Genomic DNA, 25,234 nt, shown 5'->3' on the forward strand with positions numbered 1-25,234 from the left:
TTCATCTTCCTAGATAGGTAATTATTGAACAGTGTGTTCATTTTTTCCTTTCTTGTTAACTTTTTTGTTCTTCTCTTGAGTCTTATAATTTGAAGATCATATTCTTTCATTTTGTCTGGTTTTTAAATTAGGAAAGATTGAAAAACCTCCATTTCAGTGCATGTCTATCTTTTTTCCTGAATGATTATGCTCAGTTTTGTTATTCATTCCTGGGTGTAAGCAAAGCTCCTTTGCCTTCCATACTATTTTATTCCAGGCCCTCCAGTCCTATAATGTTGAGCTAATAAGGCCTGTTCAATCCTTCCTGTGACTTCTTGATATTTTAATTATTTCTTCCTGGCAACCTTCAGGTTTTTCTCCTTCACCTTATATAATGCTGGAATTTTTTTTTGAAATTCTTCTTGGAGTTTTCCACCCATTTTGGGAGAATTCTTTCAGTGATCAGTGGATTCTTTCAATGACTATTTAATTCTCTGGTTTTAGGATAACAGCTCAGTTTTCCTTCTTGAAAGATGCTGTCCAGGTTCTTTTTTGGTTCATTTTTGTTCTGTCCTCACTATGACTTTGTGGATTGACTGGAAAGGGTTACTGCTATACTGGTTATTTCACTCAAGTTATTGTAGGTTGTTACAAGACCTGGCTGGCTACCCACACTGCTTGGGTAAATTCTTGCACAGTCATGGTGCATGAATGTTTCCTATTGATGTCAAATTTTTGGAAGGGGATGCAGTTTGGCATCAAGCTGCTTGGTATCCAGAAAGTGCTAGAGCCATTCTCACATCTCATATTTGATCCAGTACTGGAGATGAATCTCATGCCACTGACTTCCAAAAAACCCACTGCAAATATTGCATGTGGGATAACTGTCCAGGCCAACTGTAGGTGGAGAATATTATTGCTGCAATTGAGATTCATCACACCACTAAATTCCAAAAATCATGGTCTGTAAGGAAATCCAACTAAAGAGTCAGTTGGGAAATCTAATAGCAGGGTCTAGGGAGGAGTACAGAGTACCCTGGAGGTCATGAACTTAGGTAGCTAGCCATTCTAATAATTCTTAAATTATCTCTTCTGGATCTATTTTCCAGGTCAGTTTGTTTTTCCATTGAAGTATTTCATATTTTATTCTATTTTTTTTCAGTTTTTTTTTATTTTGTTTGAGTGATTCTCACAAAGTCATTATCTTCCACTTGCCCAATTCTAATTTTTAAGGGATTATTTTCTTCATGTACTTCCTTTTCCTTTTGGCCAAATATACTTTTAAAATGAGTTGTTTTCTTAAGTGGATTTTTTTTTCATTTCCATTTAGACTATATACATAGTCTAGATCTTGCAAAACTTCTCCTTACTCTGGAATGCCACTAGGTAAAGATTCCTTCCTCAATTTGCCTTGGATCTGTGAACCCAGCTAGATAATCAACTGCCAATTGACACCTGTTCCTAGACCCTTTGTGCTTGATCGAGGGCTTCATCTTGATCTGGTGAATGTTTCTTGGAGTGATTCACATGTTTTCCTGGCCAATTTGTGCATAATGTTCACAGATTTGTTTGTTTTCCTATACCAGTCAGGGCTGAAATTATATAATATAATATGGCATAATAATAATAATAATAATAATAATAATAATAATAATAATAACAATAATATTAACCATAATAATTCAGTTTCCCAGTTGATATCTATTCTGTTTCCTGTTCTTTACTATTTTAAAATGTACATCTATAAAAATGGTTTGTATGGGACTTTTTTCCATGAAATACATTCTTTGACTTTTGGGTCAAAGGATATGAATACTTGATTTACTTTTATAGTATAATGCTTTCCAGAACAATTGAAGCAGTTGACAACTCTACTAAGGTTGTGGTCTTACTTTATCACCATTCTTACAACATTGACTTTTATCATCTTTGTTATTTTACTGCTAGATGGGACCCTGAGAATAGTTTTGATTTACAATTTATCATCATCATCATCATCATCATCATCATCATTAATGATTAAGGAATGGGAACTTCAAAAATACTTTTTAAGTAAAGTTTTAAGTTTTTAGTTTATGTGGGAATGAATTATTCTTTGAAAATAATTATGTATAAGGGGCGGAGCCAAGATGGCAACAAGAGAGAATCTTGTCTTAGGTGCTCTCTCATAAAACTTATAAACTAAGGACTCTAAACTAAATTTTTGAGAGACAGAACCCACAGAGGGACCCAGTGAGGAAGTTCTCCTACTCAAGGTAACCTGGAAAAGAGCAGAAAGGCTCTGCTCCCCAGGGTTGGAGGGGCAGCCCGTGGCCCACCAGAGCGAAAGAACTTCAGCCTCCCGGAGGCAGCCCTAGGGTGCTGGGAGCCGTAGCTCACAACAGTGGGGGAGTTTCCTGACCTACGCACCGGGCACAACTTGGGGGAACAGCAGGGGGGACCTCTGCACCTGCAGCCCAGCCCTCAGAGCACACAGCCAGCAGTGAGCAGCATGGCCAGCACAGCCCAGATCCAGGAAACAGAAGCAGGCAGAGCCTGTAAGCAAGAGCCCCCAGGGCATGAGCCTATTGAACCTAGGGAGGGGAGTGAAGAGAGAGACAGACTGCCAAGCTCTGTCCTCTGCCCCTGGAACAGAATGCTGGGGTTCTGATCACATTCAGATCCTGCTCACAGTCTAGGCCCACCCATAGAACAGCAGGGCCCCCCCCACCTCACCCCTGTGGCAGAAGGTGGTGCTTGTGGTCATTCACAGACCAGGAGGGAGGACAGAGAGCCTCACACACTGAGATCTTTGTGGGGGTATCCCAAAAGCTCAGGAAGCACCCCAAAACCAGGCTCTGGCTGGGAAAATGAGTAAGCAGAGAAAAAAGAGGAACACAATTGAGAGATACTTTGCCTGTGACCCCCAAGAAGGATCAAAATACTCAATCTGAAGATGAGGAGGTACAAGCTCCTGCATCTAAAGACTCCAAGAAAAACAGAAATTGGGCTCAGCCCATGACAGAGCTCAAAAAAGACTTTGAAAATCAAGTGAGGGAGATAGAGGGAAAATTGGGAAAAGAAATGAGAGAGATGCAGGAAAAACATGAAAATTAAGTCAGCAGCTTAGTCAAGGAAATTCAAAAAAATGCTGAAGAAAATAGCATGCTAAAAACCAGCATAGGTCAAATGGATAAAACAGTTCAAAAAGTTATTGAGGAGAAAAATGCTTTAAAAAGCAGAAATGTCCAGATGGAAAAACAGATAAGAGAGCTCTCTGAGGAAAACAAATCCTGCAGACAAAGAATAGAACTCAGGGAGATTGCTGAATTTACAAGAAATCAGGACTCAATACTTCAAAACCAAAAGAATGAAAAATTAGAAGAAAATGTGAAACATCTCATTGAAAAAATAACTGATATGGAAAATAGATTTAGGAAAGATAATTTAAACATTATTGGAATACCTGGAAGTAATGATCAGGAAAAGAGCCTTTACATCATTTTCTAAGAATTACTACAGAAAAATTGCCCTGATATCCTAGAAGCAGAGGGCAAAATAGAAATAGAGAGAATCCACCGATCTCTGCAAGAAAGAAATCCAAAATAAAAAAAAAAAAACCAGGAATATTATAGCCAAGTTCCAGAACTCCCAAGTCAAAGAGAAAATATTACAAGCAGCCAGAAGGACACAATTCAAATACCATGGAGCTGCAATCAGGATCTCACAGGACTTAGCAGCAACTACATTGGAAGCTCATAGGGCTTGGAATATAATATACTGGAAGGCAAAAGAGCTTAGAATTCAACCGAGAATCAACTACCCAGCAAAACTGAATGTCCTCTTCCAGGGAAAAGATGGACTTTCAATGAACCAGGGGAATTTCAAATGTTCCTGTTGGAATGGCCAGAGCTGAACAGAAGGTTTGATCTTCAGATACAGGACTCAGGTGAAGCATAGAGATTGGAGGAGAAGGGGAAAATAGAGGGACTTAATGATGATGAACTGCATGTATTCCTGCATAGAAAAATGACACTGATAATACTCATATGAACCTTCTTAATTAACAGAGCAGGTAGAAGGAGATTATACAGATGAAGCACAGGAGAAAGCTGAATTTGAAGATAAAATATGGTGTAAAATAGAAAAAAGGGAAATGTAATGGGAGAAAGATAAAGGAGAGGGGGAATAGGTCAAGATATTTCATTTAATAAGATTTTTCTTTATTCCAATGAGCTATTGCAATGATATGGAAGGGGGGAAGGCAGGGGGAATGAGGGAATCTTTGCTCTCATCAGAGGTGGCTAGGAGCAGAAACAGCATATATACTCAATGGGGTATAGACATCTGGAGTAAGAAGGAGAGGAGGTGACAGGGGGAATGGGGATGTGAATGAAGGAGGATAGGAATGGACCATAGGGGGAGAGTAGTCAGATATAACACATTTTCTTTTTTACTTCTTGTGAGGGGCTGGGATTGGATGGCCTGTCTGGGATCATAGGGCCAGGTGTATGCTGGGCCTGAGGGTTGGTATGTGGGTTCAGGGCCTCTTGGCCCCAGGGCCAGGGGTCTGTCTGCTGCGCCATTCAGCTACCCTACAGCAGAGTCAGAGTGAAAGGAGAGAGAAAATATAGTGCATGGTATTGGAGAAATACGAAAGGAGGGAGTTATGATCAGCAATGGCAACGGTGGAAAAATATGGAAGTAACTTTTGCGATGGACTTATCATAAAGAATGTGATCCACCCGTGACAGAGCTGGTGGTGTTGGAACACAGACTGAAGCATATTTTTCATCATCATTATTATTATTATTATTATTTTAGGGGGGTGCAGGGCAAATGGGGGCTGGGTGGCCTGCCTGGGGCCGCATAGCAGGGTGATCATTGGGTGTCTAAGGCTGGATTTGGACCCAGGTGCAAGAGCCAGTGCTCTGTCTGCCACCCGGCTGCCCCTACTATTATTATTTTATTTAGGGTCTTTTTGCTTTTTGCAGGGCAGTGGGGTTGGGGTGGCTTGCATGTCACACAGCTGGGTGATTGTTGGATGTATGGGGCCGGATATGGGCTTGGGTGCTCCTGGCTCCAGGGCTGGTGCTCTGTCCACTGCACCACCTGGCCATACCTACAATTATTACTATTATTTTTTAAATTTAAATTTAAATTTTTTTCTTCATTAATGTATAAAAGAACATTATTTGTACAAAATGAGAATAAATAAATATTAAATAAAGGGAAAAAATTAAAAAAAATAATTATGTATAGTGGTTCTGTTACAGTTTTTATGGGAAACAGACTTTTTTTTAGTTTTTTTTTTTTTTTTGCAAGGCAGATGGGGTTAAATGGCTTGCCCAAGGCCACACAGTGAGGTAATTATTGTGTCTGAAGTCAGATTTGAACTCAAGTACTCCTGACTCCAGAGTCAGTGCTCTATCCATTGTGCCACCTAGCTGCTTTGGAACATAGACTTTTGAAGTTAATATTATATGCTTTTGAACATGGAGTAAGAAAATTTGTCCAAGATATATCAATTTGGAGGGTGGCTAGGTGGCGCAGTGGGGATAGAGCACTAGCCCTGGAGTCTGGAGTGCCTGAGTTCAAATCCAGCCTCAGACACTTAATAATTACCTAGCTGTGTGGCCTTAGGCAAGCCACTTAACCCCATTGCCTTGCAAAAAAAAAATCCCTAAAAAGAAATCAATCCGATTTCAATTCCTACTAACTAGTTCAGAAAACTTTTTTATGTAGCTATTTTTTTCTCTCAACTAGAGGAAGCATAATGTTAAGATGTTATCCTTTCTGATGTCAAATGCCAGCATTTTATTTCTAAATATGAGTTAGACCCAGATATAAGAATCTGGCTTGTTTATTATACACTACCAGATCTTCATTTAATGCTTCCCAGTCATTCTGGAAAGCTTCTTCTTTCCCATTACGCCTATCCTTACTCAACTGAAACAACTAGACTAATTTTGATCAGTTTTTTACTAAAGTGGTAATTTGATTAATTTAAGAAGTTCTTGGTGAATAAATTCTTCTCAGTGATGATAGGCAACTATTCTGAAATTAGACTTAGATATTTGTCTGGCACTTCTTGGAAGTTCCTTAGCCAGGTATGTTTAAGAAGCAAGACTTTTTTTTTAAGGTTTTTGCAAGGAAAATGGGTTTAAGTGGCTTGCCCAAGGCCACACAGCTAGAAAATTATTGAGTGTCTGAGGCCGGATTTAGCCCAGGTATGCCTTACTCCAGGGCCAGTACTCTATCCACTGCTCCACCTAGCTGCCCCAAGAATCGGGACTTTTAAATTTTTCACTTGTTCCCTATTTGAAAGTCAACTCTTTGAGTCTCTTTTTCTAAAATACGAGAACTACAATTCAGATGATACAACAATTATACTTATACTTGCAGAAATAAAATAAAATATATAATTTGTGGTTTTGTCAATGTTGGTGATAATTTTGATTAATGAGGGATGTTGGCTTTACATATAATATATATTCAAATTAAAATGTATCTGGGGGCAGCTAGGTGGCACAGTGGATAAAGCACCGTCCCTGGAGTCAGGTTTACCTGGGTTCAAATCCGGTCTCAGACACTCAATAATTACCTAGCTGTGTGGCCTTGGGCAGGCCACTTAACCCCATTTTGCCTTGAAAAAACCTAAAACAAAAAAGTATCTGTACGTAAATTTATATAGATATGCATACACATACAGAAATATACAGAAAATGTGTGCCTATTCTAATATGAAATTACTTTAAAATCATTATTCTTTTAGTAATATATATGCACACTTATATGGGCATATTCTGATTAGTTGTAATGTTTGCTGTTTTCAAGGATACTTTATATCTCTTGTTTTTCATAGTTTGCAAAGGATTTATTAAAAAAATCATTAATCTCATTATTTGCTTCATTCTAATGTGATAAACTTCTATTCTTTGTTTATAGAAATCAATGGTTATGCTAACATTTTTTTTTAGATTTTTTTTTCAGGGCAGTGGGGTTATATGCTAACATTTTAAATTGCACTTTGTTACCATAAGTCAAGATCCACTTTGACTCATGAAAAAATGATAAACCAAAGCTAAAATTTCAAAAACTGTAACAAGCTTTTAAAAACCAGTGCTCACATTTTTAGACTATTTGATATCTTTTTTTAAAAAAAAATATTTTTGACAGAAAGACAAATGGGGTATTATATGCATGTCCTCGGAAAATGTGGTTTGTTTTTTTTATTTAACTTTTCAAATAATTTTCATTGCATAAAAATCAAAGAAAACTTTTAGATATACAAGTGTTGATGGTATATTTTGTTTCAGCAATCCAATCTTTATAAATACACAAACCTAACAAATGTATCCTCCCCAATAGAATTGGTTTCTCAGTTGCTAACTGAAAGAAGGAACATATCTTTGAGCTTCTTAATAGCTTTATAAGTTATAAAGTCCTGTCATACTTTTTTGGTTTAATGTATTAATGTCCTTTCATTCATGACAGTATGATGCAATCAGGATCAACCAGCTTTATGAACAGTCCAAATGGGCTATTCTCCTAGAAGAAATTGAATGCACAGAAGAAGAAATGATGATGTTTGCAGCTTTACAGGTAGGTATGAAAAATGACTAATAACCACTCTCTGTCTTTATTTTTTTAGCTATAAAAATGATCCTAACTATAATTGCTTTGAGAATTATAAGCAGAAACAAGAAATTGTAAATTGTCTAGGATTTTTAAAAAATTCTTTAAATTTTGCTTGTTTATATTTTTGCTGACAAAATCCCCACTGACAGTATAGGATAATGGTGTATAAAATGTAAAATACAAATTTCCAACAAATAATACATTTTAAGATATTAACAAATCTGAAGATAAAATTTCCAAATAATTTATGTTTCTCATTTGAAAAGTAAGTGTTATAGAAGTAAATTGACTTTGTGAGTTTGCTTGGAGAGGTTTTTAATAAATATGTAAGATATGATTATTTGCATGTATAATACCCCCATCCCTTCCAGTCTTTAAATTGTTTTTACATTAATCAATTTTTTTATTGATGGATTTATTCATATTAATCAACTTTAGTTACAAAACACTTAGCCATGGGAATATGTCCATTCTTAACATCCAGCTGACCATACCTTAGGGAAAATCTCATTTGGTAGCAGTGTTGTTCTTTTTACCTTTTGCAAGGCAGTGGGATTAAGTGACTTGCCCAAGGTCACACAGCTAGGTAATTATTGAGTGTCTGAGGCCGGATTTGAACTCAGGTCCTCCTGACTCCAGGGCCGGTGCTCTATCCACTGCACCATCCAGCTACCCCAGATAACAGTGTTTTCTAAAACAAGTTTTGCCTTTCTTCATCTATAAAATGAGAATGTAGTACTTACCTACTAAATAGTACCTATTTCCCAAGATTGTTGTGAGCATAAAAAATGGTATTTCCAAATTATCTTTCATTTCTTAAAGTACTATAGAAATGTACGCTATAACTATCCTACATTATTTATCTGTTTTCTCCTCCCCTTACACATTTTTGAATTGCTTTGCAAATCTTAAAGTACTATAAAGGGGGTGGCTAGGTGGTACATTGGATAGAGCACCGGCCCTGGAGTCAGAAGTACCTGAGTTCAAATCCGGCCTCAGACACTCAATAATTACCTAGCTGTGTGGCCTTGGGCAAGCCACTTAACCCCATTTGCCTTGCAAAAAACCTAAAAAAAAAAAAGCACTATATAAATGCTACTTACTGTAAATTGTTTTTCTCCCCCCCCCCACATACACACACATCCCTCAGAAATACTACCAGTAATACTTCAGATATACTTATATGAAGGTGTTTAGGGCTTTCATTCTATGACTTCCTTTCTTGCCCCGTAATTCCTGAATTGATTTTTAAGTTCTCTTGATTTATGAACAATTTATCAGCATGACCTCCATATTTAGGAAAGGAAACAATTTGTAAATGAAGTTTGAAATTGAATCATAAAACATTTGATAATTTGGAAATAAAAGCATGATACATAGAATGGTCTTATTTTGATTCTCTTTTAAATGTTAAAGAAATTTAATTTCTGTTTTTAGTATCATATCAATAAGCTGTCAATCATGTCATCAGAGAATCATTTGAACAACAGTGAAAAAGAAGTTGATGAGGTAGATGCTGCCCTATCTGACTTGGAGATTACTTTGGAAGGGGGTAAATCCTCAACTATTCTGGTAGGTGTGAATTTCATTTTTTTTAATAAAATTTTGCTTTATTTTATGAGACTGTTTATGGTTGTGATATATTGTATAAGAGCATGAGCACTAGCATTTGATTAAGGAGTGACTGGACTGTGACTCTCAACTTTTCTCCCATGCCAGTTTTAAAAGGAAAAAAGCAAACTGCTTCCCAAATATATGGTATCAAGTGAAATAAAATTCTTGGCTGTTTACTTCCCATTCTGCATCTTGAAACCATCACCTTTCTCTTAGGAGCAGGTACCATACTTTAATCACTGGTCCTTCAAAGTCTTGGTTGGCACTGCATTAGTTTTTACTTGATATATGTCCAAGTACTTTTTTAACTTTTATGAACCTCAAATTCATTTGTAAACTAGAGATTATAATCTCATGAGGTTGCAATGAGTTCAAATGAAAACTATAACTTAAAACTTCTCAACTTATTTCAATGGAGATTAGATAGAAGTAGTTATGAGAAAAGTTGCTATTTTATGCTTACTGATTTTTCACTATGCAACAGCTGGGGTGAAAAATGACTGCTGTTTGTATTAAATAAATAGCATATTTATTTATATAATATAGATTCAATTATGTATGAACATAGTTATAATTATAAATTATAAATAACACATTCTATGAATTTATAGATTCTATAAAAAATATAAATTTTGAATTTTAAATAATAATTATAAATAGTCAATAAAAGTATATCAGTCCATTTTCTATAGGCTAACAAAGCATCTTCACAGTGCCAGGCAGAATAATTGGGAATAATTTTCTGCCGTGTGAATTTGAAAATTTTCACTGGATATATATATATATTATATATTGTATTAGGTCTATTAAAAGCATATTAAAACTTTTATGGTTCTAAAGTCTTTCCAAGTCTTCCCATTCTCTAATTTTTTCAGATGTTCTTTAGCCTATTGAGCAGGTAGAAATAATTGACTCATTTGCATAGTTGAATAAAAAATATTAGACTTAACATTAGAAGGGTCGCAGAAAGTCTCCTTGATACAAGTCTATTAACTGACAGGGCAATAAAGATAATATATAACTCATTCTGTTTCCATGTGATTTTGATTACTACTATTAGGTCTCTATATGTTGAAAGCTTTCGCAGATTGTAAATTGAGTATTTGATCTAGTGGCTACTATTGAAAATGTTCTTAAGTTTTTATGTTATATCTGGGCAATTGTGGGCAACAGTTCATCTAGGTCCAGTCTGGTTTATTAGTTGAGTTGTCAGGATGTTTTGATTTATGTAATCAGTGAGATTGTCAACATGTATTTAACTAGTATGTATTCTGTAGTTGGTATTGTCCTTTATGCTGGGAGTTCAAAGAAAGGCTAAAAAAGTTCTGACTTTCAAGAATGTACATTCTAACATGGAGACAACATATCAGTTACTAACTTGGTATATATACAACATTTATACAAAATAAATGGAAGGTAATCTCAGCTCAAATTAATAGGTTAGGATAAGGGAGAGCATTATTCCTTTGAGGAAATCATCAATAAGCTTGCCATTACATAAATGTACCACCTCCAAAATCAAAGAATTCTGAAATCCCCTTATCTAACCAAAATTTAATTGACGTTTTACTTCTCCTTCCACCCTACAAAACCTTCCCAAACAAGCCATTATCTCCTCTTTTGCCCAACTTGAATCTTTGGTGAATCAATTCAAATTTACACTGTCCTCTTCTCTTAAATTTCCAAACTCCTTGCCTCAGATTTATATTACTATCACCATTCACTGCCTAGTGAACTGTTATTTATAACAATAGAAAAAAAAATCACATAAATGTTCTGACCAGGTCCACCACAAGTTTTTGTTGCACAACCTCAAAAAGTCCCTCAATGCTTCTTAAGAAATCCTACTATCCCTACTTTGTCAACTCACTATCTTGATTTCCACAGCAACTCTTCCAAGCACTTTCATCGTTCATCAAATATGCCCATTCCCCATTTTCTCTCACCTGAGAACTTTATTTCTTAGTTTACTGAAAAAATTGAGACCATATCGTTGCTACCCTTTTCTCTCTAGGTTTTGCGATTTTAGAGCCTTAGAAAACATAGGAATTAACAATAATAGTTAATAGATTAGAGCATCTTCTATCCTGCATATAAGCTCCTTGAGGAAAAAAGGACTTTCTCGTTTTAGTCTTTGTATCCTCTAATTCTCATAACATAGTGCCTGATAGGTGCTTAGAGGATGATTTATTCATATAATATTACCAAATTCAGTTTAAAATTTTATAATTTTAAAGTACCATCATTTATTTTATATCATCATATAAAATATATTATGTATACTTCATATTATTATAATACCATTCAGTTCATGGAAGCACATGAATTAAATTTTGTACCTGAGATAATTCTTGATGTCAGGTGCAATATTGCCTTAGAAACCAGTAATCTGGAACTAAGTTTCAAACTTAATACAAAATTGCTCCTAATTTTTCTTTTTTAGGGAGACATCACTTCCATTCCGGAATTGGCTGATTACATTAAAGTTTTCAAGTAAGTATAATTGCTATTTTGTGGTTTTTATTTTTTTTTATTTTGCAGATAAATTTATTTGGCAGATAAATAAAAAAAGGAAAAAGAAAAAGATGCTTCTAATTATAACTATTTAATCGGAGATCTTCATTTGATTGCAGAATTGAAAACCTCATTGTATGATAGGTTGAAATAGAGTTACTCATTATCAAGGTACTGGCCAATGAATTTTTTGGCTTTGACAGTCCATGAAACAAATAAACAAAACAAAATGACCTCCTCCACTTTTGTAATGTCAGTGGTAAAATGGCAGAAATGAAGGCAATAACAGAATTTTCATATTGAGAACATTATTAATTTAACTGTTGGTACTATAAATGCAAAAATCGTCATTTTTATGGAACTTGCAGTACTCAAAAATATCACAACACACTAAAATCTATTGTGAAAGAGTAAAGGAACAGAGAAATTCTCCAAACAACTCCCAAGAAGTCATCTAAGTCATGACCCCAAATTTCGGTATAAAAGAGGTATGAAGAAGACAGCAAAAACAAAAAGTATGGGTTTTTTTTGTTTTGTTTTGTTTTTTAGGTTTTTGCAAGGCAAATGGGGTTAAGTGGCTTGCCCAAGGCCACACAGCTAGGTAATTATTAAGTGTCTGAGACTGGATTTGAACCCAGGTACTCCTGACTCCAAGGCCGGTGCTTTATCCACTACGCCACCTAGCCATCCCCAACAAAAAGTATGTTGAAAAGAATGTTCAACTAAATGTTGTAGAATAAATGCTTTAGTTTTTCAGTATATCATGAATTATCTTCAAGAAGAGGAAGTGCTAGACTAAACAGACTAAACAAAAACAACAGCATTGTAAAGGGTAAAATTTACTGCCTTAACAACAACAAGAAATAGGAATTAATAAGTTATTTAAGAGGTACTTTAAATTACTGAAGGTTACACTCATTAGCAAATTTCAAGAAAGGATAAGATAGAAAAAATATAAATTGCATCATTTGCTTTTCTAAGATGTCCCCCATTCAAAGCACATTGTTCATGCCCCAAAATATAAAAAATAAAGATACTTATTTTTCATTTCAATTTTTTAAAATTTATTTTTATTTAAGGCAGTGTGTTAAGGGACTTGCCCAAGGTCACAGAACTAGGCAATTGTTAATTGTCTGAGGTCAAATTTGAACTCCGTCCTCCTGACTGCAGAGTCAATGCTTTCTAGTGTTAGCTAGGTCACTGCATCACCTAGTTTCCCTCTCATTACCATTTCTTAAAGAAGTTTAACCATTGTCAAAGTCTGAAATCATTAGAATGAATAAACCTAAAGAGTTCAGTTACCTAAATAGCAAGTTAAGATTACCAGTTAAAGAAATGTGGCAGACAAAGGGAATTGTTATGGGGTACAAACTAAAAAATGAATATATGTTTAAAATATATAATATATATATAATATGTATATATGTACATATATTTATATATATTCCTTGTTCCTTTATGTCTGCCCTATAGATTATGATTGAGAATCTATAATTGAGGCATATCTCATTTCATCGCATTTCACTTTTTGCTTTGGAGATGTTTTGGAATTTTAGGAGTGTGTGGGGGGGTGCATGTTATGACAACCCTGCCTTGAACAAATATAGTTCTTTTCTAATAACATATGCTCACATCATGTAATTTATGTCACATTTTAATAATTCTCACAATGTTTCAAACTTTCATAATTATCTGTTATTGTGATCTGTGGTTAGTGATTTTTGATGTTCTTTTGAGACACCATGAACTATGCCCATGTAAAATGGTGAACTTAATCAATAAATGTTGCATGTGTTCTGACTGCTCCATTAATCGACTATTTCCCCATCTCCTTCCTTCTACTTGGGCTTCCCTTTTCTATCAGACAAAAATATTGAAGAATATTATAAACTTAGTTGCCTCAACAGAGCTTGAGGGGATTGAATTCACTTTTGAAAGTTCCAATGTGAATAATCAATGCTATTAAGTAACATCACATACTACAGAGAAAATTTTCATGAAAGTCTCAATTTGTGCAGCAAATTTCATTGATATCTTGTTTTTAAAACATTTTCAGGGCAGCTAGGTGGCATAGTGGATAAAGCACCGGCCTTGGAGTCAGGAGTACCTGGGTTCAAATCCAGCGTCAGACACTTAATAATTACCTAGCTGTGTGGCCTTGGGCAAGCCACTTAACCCCATTTGCCTTGCAAAAGGAAAAAAAAAGACATTTTCACAGCCATTCCAGCATTCAGCAGTCAATCCCTAATGCATATTTAGTAGATTACAGTAGTGTACACATATCTTTTATTTGTACTGGAAAACCAAAGAGTTCCTATGTTTTACTTCATTGCAGTGGTCTGAAACTGAGCCCAAAATATATCTCAGATATGATTATAGTTACCATCTCAGATGATGCCTTCAGGGCCCAGGCTAGCTGCTGGAAAGACTGTCCAATTATAACCAATCTCCTGATAATTTTGGTTCTATATTAGAACAAAATGAAGTACTTGTATTAATTTCAGCAGCTAACAAATGGAGATTTACTTAATTGTAAGCAGCATATTCAACAAGAATAAGCATTAAGGAAATATTGTTTTCATTTGGCAATGCACCCTTACCCAACTTGCACCAGCCAAGTTTCAAAGAACTGGAGCTCCTCTTGATTGCTTTGTACCAAGGTCACCAGGGAATTAAGGATCAGCAATATAAGATTTTATTACTTGAGCCAGCCAAGTTTCAAGGATGTATCAGTGCCTTTTATGGGAAAACTAGTCTAACTTAGATGAAAATTGAGATTAGAATATTGCTTCTACCATATCTACAATTCCCAAGGTACTTAACCTCATGCTTTTCAGTGGCAGTAATACAGTTATTGATATATTGGTGGTGATGCTGTTGATGATCTACTTCTCCATAGAAATTACTTCCTTCAAGATTGCTATAGTGGCCACATCATTCATTACTGAAATTAGAAAGATGATAGCAAATAAAAATAGAATAGATTGAGGTAGCTCTCATTGAGCTTTGTTATTAATTGTTCAGTAGTCTGACTCTTCATGACCCCATAGATTCATCAATAGGGTATTCTTGGCAACGATACTGGAGTGGTTTGCCTTTTCCTTCTCCAGGATGTCCTATTTTACAGATGAAGAAATGAGACAAATTAGGTCTTAAGTGACTTGTCCAGGGTCACATAGCTAATAAGTATCTAAGGCTGGATTTGAACTTGATCTTCCTAAATCCAGGACTGGTGATCTATCCACTGTGCCACCTAGCACAGTTGCAAAAGGTATCTCCTTCCTCGATTCTCTATTTTATTTGTGATGTGATGTTGAATATCTGAATCATTTATCTATTTAGAGCTCAATACAGTATATGGAATAGGATTTTTTCCTAAATATAATTTCTGTCAAACTGCTTTCCAGTTAACCACAATTTAAAAAAAACTAATTGTAAGACCTTACTCAAGTATCTGGCATCTTTAGGTTTATTGAACACTCTTATGTGTTTGTTTGCTTATATGTTGTTTCCTTGATTTCTTCAAATGTCTTTCTATTTTTTTAACCAGAATCAAGTAGGTTTTTTGGTATACTTTGTAGTATAGTTTGAGATTTAGGTCTTTATTTCTTCCTAAATTTATTTTGGTTATTTCCCTTTTGTTCCTTCTTGTGATTTTTTGCAGTTATTTTTTTTTAATTCTATGAAATAACCTTTTGTAATGTTGATTGTTTTGGCACTAAAGAATTTATTTAGCTAGTATTATCATTTCTATTTAACCATAAACAATGATTATCTTATCTGTATACTTAATGTAGATCTGTCCTTATTTCTATAAAGAATATTTTAGAGTTAGATTCATATGATTCCCTTATGTCTACCAGATATTCCATACATTCAAACAAACATGTTTGTGATTTAGTTTCTCTATTGAGAAATTCTGAATTTGTAAGAGCCCATTTATTTTTTGGTTACTAGTCTTCTTCCTATGATGAAGTCATGAAATACCATAAACTTTCAGGAATTATAATTATAAATGACACAAATTGCAATGAAGAAACATAAGTAGGTGTAAGTAGCATAATACTAATACTGACTTGTATATATGATGGAATAAAACAGGTACTTAACCTCAGATAGATTTCATGGAGTCCATGAGTTTGGATAGGGAAAAACTTAAATCTTTATTTCCACAAACTCTGATTTGAATATAGACAATAAATTTTATTCTGAGAAAGATCCCATAAGCTTCCCCTGATTACCAAATGGGATCTATGATCCCCATTCCTTTAAGAAATCCTGGCATAGATCTGTGAATCAAACTGACATCAGCCTCTAAACTGGAGATGACTAGAGTCAAAATAGAGCAGGCCAGAGATCTGCAGGTTGAAGGACCCCCCCACCCCCGAGGAAGGCGGACTTAATCCTGATATATACGTATATATAAAACATATAATATAATATCTATATCTAGCTATCTATCTACATATATGTGTATACATATACATATATATATGTATATGTATAGGTTGGCCCACAACACAATCATTCCTAGTTCTTGAGACAGTCTTCATGGTTGGTATTTCTTGGGACTTGTAATACAAGCATTATTTGGTCCCATGGGAAAAATCATTGTTTCATATCTTGGGGATCATAATTACGTTTGGTTTTTCTAACAATTTTATAAGGTCAGAACTAAAGGCATACGCTGGAATAGAATCCAGTCAGAATTTCAGGAACATTTAATGATGTGGTGGAAAGAGTACCAGACTGAAAACCTAAAGAGTGACACATATATTCAGATCTCACCTCCAGTATTTTCTGTCTGTGTGGTCACATGAAAATCATTTAACTTCTCTGAGCTTCAGTTTCCTCCTCTGAAGTATAAAATCAGAGTTCCTTAATAGGAAGAGGGGAGCAGTTACTAGGAATAAGGATCGTGAACATATGATGGATTGCCTTAGGAAATAAGGAAAGATAAATCCCTTAGTGAACACCTGGTGCTGGTCCAAGCTATATACTTTTACCAGAGGGTGAGATCATCCAGAGCACAAAGAATTATCATTATGCCAAAACTCAGGGTACAACCTGCTTGCTGGACCTTGCCTCTGGGAAATAGGGTCTATTAACAGATTCTTCAAAAAATGTGCTACCATCTTGTAGGAAGTATAAGGGGCGGTCTGAGTACTTTGTAGATAGATGTTCCATGTAACATTTATGAGGAAACTTGAGAATATAGAAGAGTAAAGGGGAAGTTTTCTCTCTTTCCACACCAAATAATACAATTGCCTCAATATTTAGAAAACTCAGCAATGTCAGGAAGAGGAAAAAAGTTCAGTAATCAATCAGTCAGTAAATATTTAATAAGTATCTACTATCTGCCAGGCACTGTGCCTAAGCACTGGGATACAAATATAAAAAAGATCTTGCCCTCCAAGAATTACATTCTAATGGGGAAAGTCGAGATTCAAAAGAAAGCCAAAAAGTTGGAAGGAGGACAAGGGTAACTGGGGAAAGTCTATTGGAAAAAGTCAAATAAGTCCTAAAGTAATAATGTAACTAGAAAGGTAATTCAGAGCAAAAAAACCCTGAAGACCGTTCATCAGTTCCTGTATAGGCCCAGGGTTGTAACTATTTCAAGTCAAAACTTTTGAATTTTATCCAAGGCATCTGCAAGGTGGTGGTGCTTGGCTACTAGTAAAGGTAGAGCATTCTACTTCCAAAATTTATAGCTTCCATCCATCAGACATACTAAATGCTAGGAGCTGTGGTGTAACCCTATGACCTGATGTGACTAGGACAATTTTAGGCAAATAAATTTCTTGGTAGTATCCTTTCTTCCCAACAAACTGAAACCCCTAAGGACCTCTGCTGTAAAAAACTTCATTCCATGAGTGAAGAGCCCAAGGGTCAAGAAACTAGAGATATGAGAAGAATGAACAGAAAGCACTGATAATAGCTATTGAATACAGTAAAGGAATGAATAAGCAGCTTGTACGGGTGACCCAAGGGCAAAGACTTCTCAGAACAAATCACCATCTCCTTTCAGTAATATGCTACTCCTGCAACCTCTTCTTGAACTGCCACTTGGAGGATGCCTAGGGCCTGAAGTGAGTCAGGAGCCAAAAGAATAGAAGATATCAGAAAAATAAAGGAGCTGGTAAAGGTGGAGATTAGGTTCAATTATATTCTCCCCACAGATTTAGATTTTCACATCCCTTTGTTGGGTTTTCCTTTTCTAATTACAATTATGAGATTGCTCATTTTTAAAACAATTCTTTAAAAACAGTTTGTTCTTATAATATACTCCTGACATTTCTTTATACAAGCCTGTCCCTTTGGCTTCATCAGCACCTTGCTCTTAAACTAGACAGCCTAAATACTGCTTTAATAATATAGGAATATAATTACCTTAGTGCAGTTTTAAAGAAAATTCACTGGAAAAATATTTTCCAGTTATGTAATAAAACTTCTTGATAAAGAAATAGCCTTTACTAAATTTAGTATTTCAGGAAACCTATATCCAGAAATTATTAGTGTTTTTCTGTGATTTAAATCTGAAATTATTTGTATTGTTATCATTATTGTAATCATTTGCACCTTACCATAATAAGATTGTTCCAGTCAGAGAATTTCAGGAACATTTTATGATGTGATAGAAAAAGTGCCAGACTAATAACCTAAAAAAGGGACACATATATTCAGGTCACACCTCCAGTATTTTCTAGCTGTGTGGTCACATGAAAATCATTTAATTTCTCTGAGCTTCAGTTTCCTCCTCTGAAAAATGGGGGTATGCCTTTAGTTCTGACCTCACAAGGTTGTTAAAAAAATCAAATGATAATATGTATATAATGCTTTGCACACATCAAATATACCACAATATATTCAATTTGATTAGTTGTTACCTTAGGAAAATATTATTTGCTTCTTAGTAAATATTTTTATTCAAGGTTCTATTTATTTCCTGTGAGTTTTACTAAATATTAGAGGTATTGGGGTTTGAGGCTTTTCCATTCCATTTGCCTTTTTGATTACAAAAATGCAAACTATATTTATTTCTAGAACCTAGAACCTCACAGTAGATTTTATATTTGTTTGACTAGCTTAGAAAACCAATATATTTGTCAGCATCCTTTTAAATAAAATTTGACAAACAGACCTTTAATTTTTTAGTAAGCTGCTAATTTTTATAATTTCCTGAATTTACAGGCCTAAGAAGTTAACACTAAAAGGTTATAAGCAGTATTGGTGCACCTTTAAAGATACATCTATTTCCTGCTATAAAAATAAGGAAGAGTCTAGTGGAACTCCTGCTCATCAAATGAACCTGAGAGGTAAGAAAACTGTATTTTTTTATTTTTATTTTTTATTATATATTTATATTTTCCTGGTTGTACATCTCACTTTCACATAGTCTCTTGTGCTCTTCTACTTCTCCCTGACATATAGCGTTATGGATTGAGAGCTGAAAGGGACCTTAGGGAGCATCTTAAGTTTAACCCTTCATTTTACAAGATGTGTGGGGTCTAATAAATTGACTTTACAAAGGCTAAAGGTCTTTATTGATATGAACAATAATTATTCTTTATGAATTTTCATTCTGTATTTTATAGTTGTCATATGAAAATATGTATCTTTTAACAGCTTTTGTTTTCCTATGCCTATGTCAAAATTTGCAGTTTACTTCGCAATTTTCAAATGTCAGATTTGCATCTAATATAGTACACATGACATATTTCCTAATACAAAACCTCATTAGAAGACAGGGTGGGTGGGCAGAATTTTTCTGGTTTTTTCCCCTGGAGGGTTTTAGTTTTTGATGAAAAATAACCTGGCAAAATCAAATACAAAATTTCATGAAATCCAAAAGCATGAAAAGAAGTTGCTAATGGTGCAGTGGATAGAATGATAGACTTATTATCAAGAAGATCTATCAAATTTTTCCTTAGACACTTATTAGTTGTCTACTTAACCTCCATTTACCTCAGTTTCCTTACCTGGGAAAATAGTAGCACCTATTCCCAGAGTTGTTATAAAGATAAAATGAGACTTCCAAGGCAGAACCAAGATGGTGGCATGAAACTAACATGTTCCCAGAGCTTTACCCTACCACAGGTAGCCTCTATTCTGATATCCAAGATACAGATCCCATCAAGAAAAAGAGAAGATTCAAGAAGTTTTCAATGGTAGACATCATGGAACATCTTTAGTGAAGGTCTGTCTCTTTGAGGGAAAAGGAGAAGTAAAGTCCAGGAGGCAGGAGAGCAGGGAAAGTCAGCTAGAGGCTTTTAACCACACTGCAATCCTGGTCCCAATAGCTTGACAACAGCAGAGGCCCTGGTAGCTAGATAGCAGTCCAGCAGGGATGATCCCGACCCCAAACAAAAAACACCAGGGCAAAAGACAAGACTAAGTTGGGAACAAACCACTTCTAAGTCCTGGACATAAAGGAGGAAAAAAAAAAGCCTCTGCAAAGGCAAGGCCAGGACTACACAGGCAACATCTTGGCCAACGACAGTCCAGAGATCAGACCCCAGTTCCAGCAAAACAAACAAACAAACAAACAAACTTGGCTGTATACTCCCTGTATCCCAGGAGCAGAGTTAAAACAACAAAGATGAGCAAAAAAAGCTCAGACAAAGATGATAACAATGATAAGATGATAAGACAAAGATGATAACAGACATGGGTCTGAAGAAGAAATCAGTGAAAAATCACTTACAGGGGAAGTATCAAACTAGTCTATGAATTGGACTCAAATCCAAAAGCTCTTTGAAAAGCTTAAAAAAGAATTTAAAAAATCAAAGAAGAGAGGAAGAAGGAAAAAATGGAAAAAAGAAATGAAAGTCATGCAAGAAAATTATGAAAAATTAACCAGAGAATTCAACACCTTTAAAAAGGAAACACAAAAGGTAATTGAAGAAAATAAAACTCTAAAAATTAGAATTGTGTGAATAGAAACCAATGAACCTATGAGACTACAAGATTCTATCAAACAGGGGCGGGTAGTGGATAGTGGATAAAGCACCAGCCTTGGAGTCAGGAGTACCTGGGTTCAAATCCGGTCTCAGACACTTAATAATTACCTAGCTGTGTGGTCTTGGGCAAGCCACTTAACCCCATTTGCCTTGCAAAAAAAAAAAAAAAGATTCTATCAAACAAAATAAAAAAGCTGAAAAAAATTGAGGAAAACATACAGTACCTTTTAGGGAAAACAAATGACCTGGAAAATAGATAGACAAGCTATGAGTCATCAGATTACCAGAAAGCCTAGATCGAAAAAAGAAACTGTAAAACAACATGAATGAAATTATTAGAGAACACTGTCTAAATCTTCTAGAACAACAAGTTGAAAGAATATACAGAACCCCTCTAGAAAGAGACTCCAAGGGTTGTAATAGCCACGTTCTACAATAAAGGAGCGAATATTGCAATCAGCAAAAAGAAAACAATTCAAATATAACAGAACCACAATCAGACTCATAAAGGACCTATCCTCAGCATTGAAGGACTAGGAAGACCTGGAATACCATATATAGGAGGGCAAAAAACCTGGGATTACAACCCAGAATTTACTACCCTGTGAAATTCAGCATATACTGTCAGGGGAAAAAGTTGGATGTTCAACAAGAGAGGACTTCCAGAATTTCCTGACACAAAGACCTGAACCAAACAGAGAATTCAATTACCAAATATATATGGCTCAAGAATTGCATAAAAGTACATGAAAAGGGGAAGGAAAAAACAAAACAAAGCAAAACAAATGTTGGTTAAGACCATCAAACTGTGTACAACACTAAAAGGGAAGATATAACACTTCTAATTCTTGAGAACTTTACTTCTCTTAGGATAATTAAAGAGTATAATATAATTGAAGATTGGACTTAAAGGATATGGGTATAGTTGGGTCTTGTCTCTCCATTGAAGAGGTCCAAGATGACATCACTATGTTTGAGACAAAAAACCTTGATGAAAAGCAGGGGTGTTACCTTTAAAGTTCTCCACTGACCCATTTTAATTCCACTGTGCTTAGCACCTTTGTCATAAACTGTAAGATACTGAGTCAGTGTCTCTTGTAACAGAATCATTTGTAAAGTTCTTGGGTGAGATCTCCAGAGCCTCCCAGTAGTTAGAGCACTTTAAGTACCCTGGGTGGGGAGGGGAGGGGATAAAGTGTAAGAAAAAATAGGCCCGGGGGGAGGGTTATAAATAGTTCAAGAAATAATTTGGCTTTGGATGATACTTTAGCTCATGGGGATTGTGTGTCCTTCTAGAGTACTTGAAAAAGGAGGTAAGGTTCAAAAATGTTTATATTTTCATGTAATTTGAGACAACGCTGCTTATCAGGCAACCAATCTGTGATACTTTGATAATGAGTCTATCAACCAAATAATCAAAACCGTGATTGTTGATACTTGATTAATAGTACTTGAGAGATAAATAACACTAGGTGAAGAGGCATGAAGATTTATAAGTTTAGAGAGAAGGAAGGGAGAGTGAACATTGAATAAATTCTTTTCAATAGATTGTTGGCCAAGAGAGAGAATAAGATACATTCCCACTTGGGTTTAGAAATCTATCCTAACTAGAAGGGAGGTGGGGGCGGGACGGAGAAAGGAAAAGATAAGGGAAGAAGGGACTGACCTTCCAAATTTTCCTTGGCAATTGTCCTGAATTTAGAGGTCTGGAAATCACCATCCTTCCTCAAACCCCGGCGTCCTACGTGCTGTTCCTGGGTGACTGGAACAGGTTTACTTTGGCATGGCCAGCCCTTTCTAACCCCAATGTAACAAATTCTTTCTGCAAATCTTCCAAGTTTTCTTGGGCTGGAAAATTGTTTCACTCATTCTTCCTGGGGGTTCCGCCATTCTAGAGTATTTGGAGTAGTAAGGAGGAGAATTTCTGGGATTTCCTGCCTTCACTCCACCATCTCAGGTCCACCTCCTGACATGACATTTTTTTAAGGAGGACAAAACAATAACAACAACAGCATTGCCAAATTTTGTGTAGGTGTTATGTACCATTGAGAAAAATATATATTCTTTTCCCCATTCAGTTTTCCTCAGATGTCTATTATATCTTAGTTTTCCAAAATTCTGTTCACCTGTTTAACTTCTTTCTTGTTTTTAGAGAGAGAGGTTGAGGTTTTCCCATGAATATAGTTTTGCTGTCTATTTGTTTCTGTATCTCACTTAATTTCTCTAAGAATTTGGATGCTGTGCCACTTGGTGATTAGTATTGCAAGTTGTAGTTTCCTTATCTCAATTAAATCTATTTTTGTTTTTTCTTTGTAATTAGGATTCACTGCTTTTTTTAGTTCAACTGAAGCATAATATATTCTAGCCTTTTATCTTCATTCTTTATGTGTGTGTCTCTCTTGTAAATGACATTGTAGGATTCTAGTTTTTAATTTTTTAACTTCTATTATATGGGAGTTCATCACATTCACAGTTATGTGTATAACTGAATGTGAATGTTATTCCCTCTTTGAGCCAAATCCAATGAAAGTAACATCCCTTCTCTTTACCTCTAAAAGAAGACCTAATATAAGAGCTATGCCTTTCATGTCTCTTCAACTGATAAATTGAATAAATTGGTAAATGATAAATTACATCATTCTACATTCTCCCTATCCACCCAACCCTTTCCTTTTTCCCCAGTATAATCCTTTTTTTAACCCCTTAATTTTTTTTTTATATCATCACTTCAGTCAACTTATACTACATCCACTTCCTATGTATACTCCTTCTAACTGTCCTAACACAGTTTTTAAATATTTTCCCCTGTAGGGATGTAAATAATTTTACCTTATTGATTCTTAGTTGTGATCCTAGCTTCTATGTCCCCCAGAATATCATATTCCAACTCTTCTGATTCTCTTTAATGTAGTAATCCTGACTTTTCTTTTTAGCTGCTCTCATTATTTTCTCCTTGATCTGATAGATCTGCAATTTGGTTACAATATTCCTTGACATTTTCATTTTGGAAACTCTTTCAGGAGTACTATTTTTACCTTCTAGTCCTAGGATATCAGGACAGTTGGAAGTTTGAGCAGGTAACTGGAGGAGATCAGGTATGATATGTTCACAGTGATGGTAGTGCCTTCCTCTCACCCTTCCCATTCTCAGTTATGATATGTTTTGATGACCTTGAGAAAGAGAAAAGGAATATAACTAAGGAAAGAAAAAAAGGAAGAAAGGAAGGTTAGGGAAATTTGTAGGGTGCGTGAGTATATTCCTCTTGTGTGAACAAGGACAAGGAACAACTGAGAGTTGAACCTCATTGTCATATCAGATCTGGTCAGAGGAAGAAAGAATGAAAATACACAGTTGGGTACAGAAATATATTTCACTCAACAAGGAAGTAAGAGGGAAAAGGAGAGTAAGTGACTTTAAGCTAAACAAATACTGAGGACTTAGGAAAAATACTTATAATTCTATTTAAGGTGACAGAATGAAAATTTTAGGGAGGGTTATAATTTTGGAGAGATTGGTGAATAAGTTATGGTATGGTAAATTATGTTGTATATGAAATTATGAGAATGGTTTTAGAAAAACCAGTACTTGTATGTACTGCTATATAGAAGTGAAAGGAGAGGGGACGGAGTCAAGATGGTCTCATGAACGCAGCATTTTCCAGGATCTCCTTCCCCCTAAAACTCCAAAAGCCAACAAATTATGACTCTAGCCAAAATTTAGAGGGGCAGAACCTACAGAAAGACTGAGTGATACATTTTACTAGTCCAGGATAACTTAGAAATTCCACAGGAAAGGCATGTTTTGCCAGGGCTTGGAAAAAAGCCACGGCCACAGCCCAGCCCAGCCCAGCCCAGCCCAGAGATCACTGGCAACAGCTTTAAGGGGCTGGGAGAGAACTCTGCTACACCAGAATGAGTGTGGAGTGAGGAGCACCAGCTGTAGAATCTGTAGCAAGAATCTGGAGAAAGCAGCCTGCACCCCCAGAGATGGTAAGGGGGTCAGGGAAGACTGCAGAAATTTCTCTGCTCTCCCTTGAGATAGGACTCTGCTGTTTGCCTACACTCAGATCCAGGTTGTAGTTTGGCCTTCCATATTAAGATAGCAGGATTCCTCTTTACAGCTCCAGGGCAGAGGGAAGAGAGGTGGTCATGTACATATCAAGCACAGGAAAGAGCATAAGACCTTGGAGGAATAAAGGTCCCATATAATAAAGTATGCCCCCCCCCTAAAAAAAAACCCAAAGCTTTGGAAGTGCTGTCTTGGGCTGAGGAAATGAGTAAACAACAGGAAAAGAAGAATCTGACCATAGAGAATTACTTTAGTCCCATAGAAGATCAAAATACATACTCAGATGAAGACAAAATCGAAGCTTCCATATCCAAAGGAGAGTGGCATCTGTATCCAGATAAGGAGCTGTGGAGTTTGAACAAAGTTCAAGGACTATTCCCTTTAATTTAGAAAAAAACATATCTTATTGTCTATTCTTGTTACCTCTTAGACTTCTCATCTCTTCTTTAAGGATATGATTTCTTTCTCATCACACCCAA

At 35.6% G+C, this 25,234-nt stretch overlaps 1 protein-coding gene across 5 annotated transcripts in view; it reads left to right on the forward strand.

Moving 5' to 3' along the window:
• Positions 1 to 25,234, forward strand: part of FERMT2 (FERM domain containing kindlin 2) — a 127,265-nt gene that overhangs the window by 74,181 nt on the left and 27,850 nt on the right. For all 5 annotated transcript variants that reach the window (XM_074213332.1, XM_074213333.1, XM_074213334.1 and 2 more), the window contains 4 exons: positions 7,456 to 7,563; positions 9,037 to 9,171; positions 11,657 to 11,706; positions 18,919 to 19,043. In XM_074213332.1, the coding sequence (XP_074069433.1) occupies positions 7,456 to 7,563; positions 9,037 to 9,171; positions 11,657 to 11,706; positions 18,919 to 19,043 (418 nt within the window). The remainder of the gene's footprint in view (positions 1 to 7,455; positions 7,564 to 9,036; positions 9,172 to 11,656; positions 11,707 to 18,918; positions 19,044 to 25,234) is intronic.

The sequence above is a fragment of the Macrotis lagotis genome, chromosome 1 (assembly GCF_037893015.1).
Source record: "Macrotis lagotis isolate mMagLag1 chromosome 1, bilby.v1.9.chrom.fasta, whole genome shotgun sequence".
Lineage (NCBI taxonomy): Eukaryota > Metazoa > Chordata > Mammalia > Peramelemorphia > Peramelidae > Macrotis > Macrotis lagotis.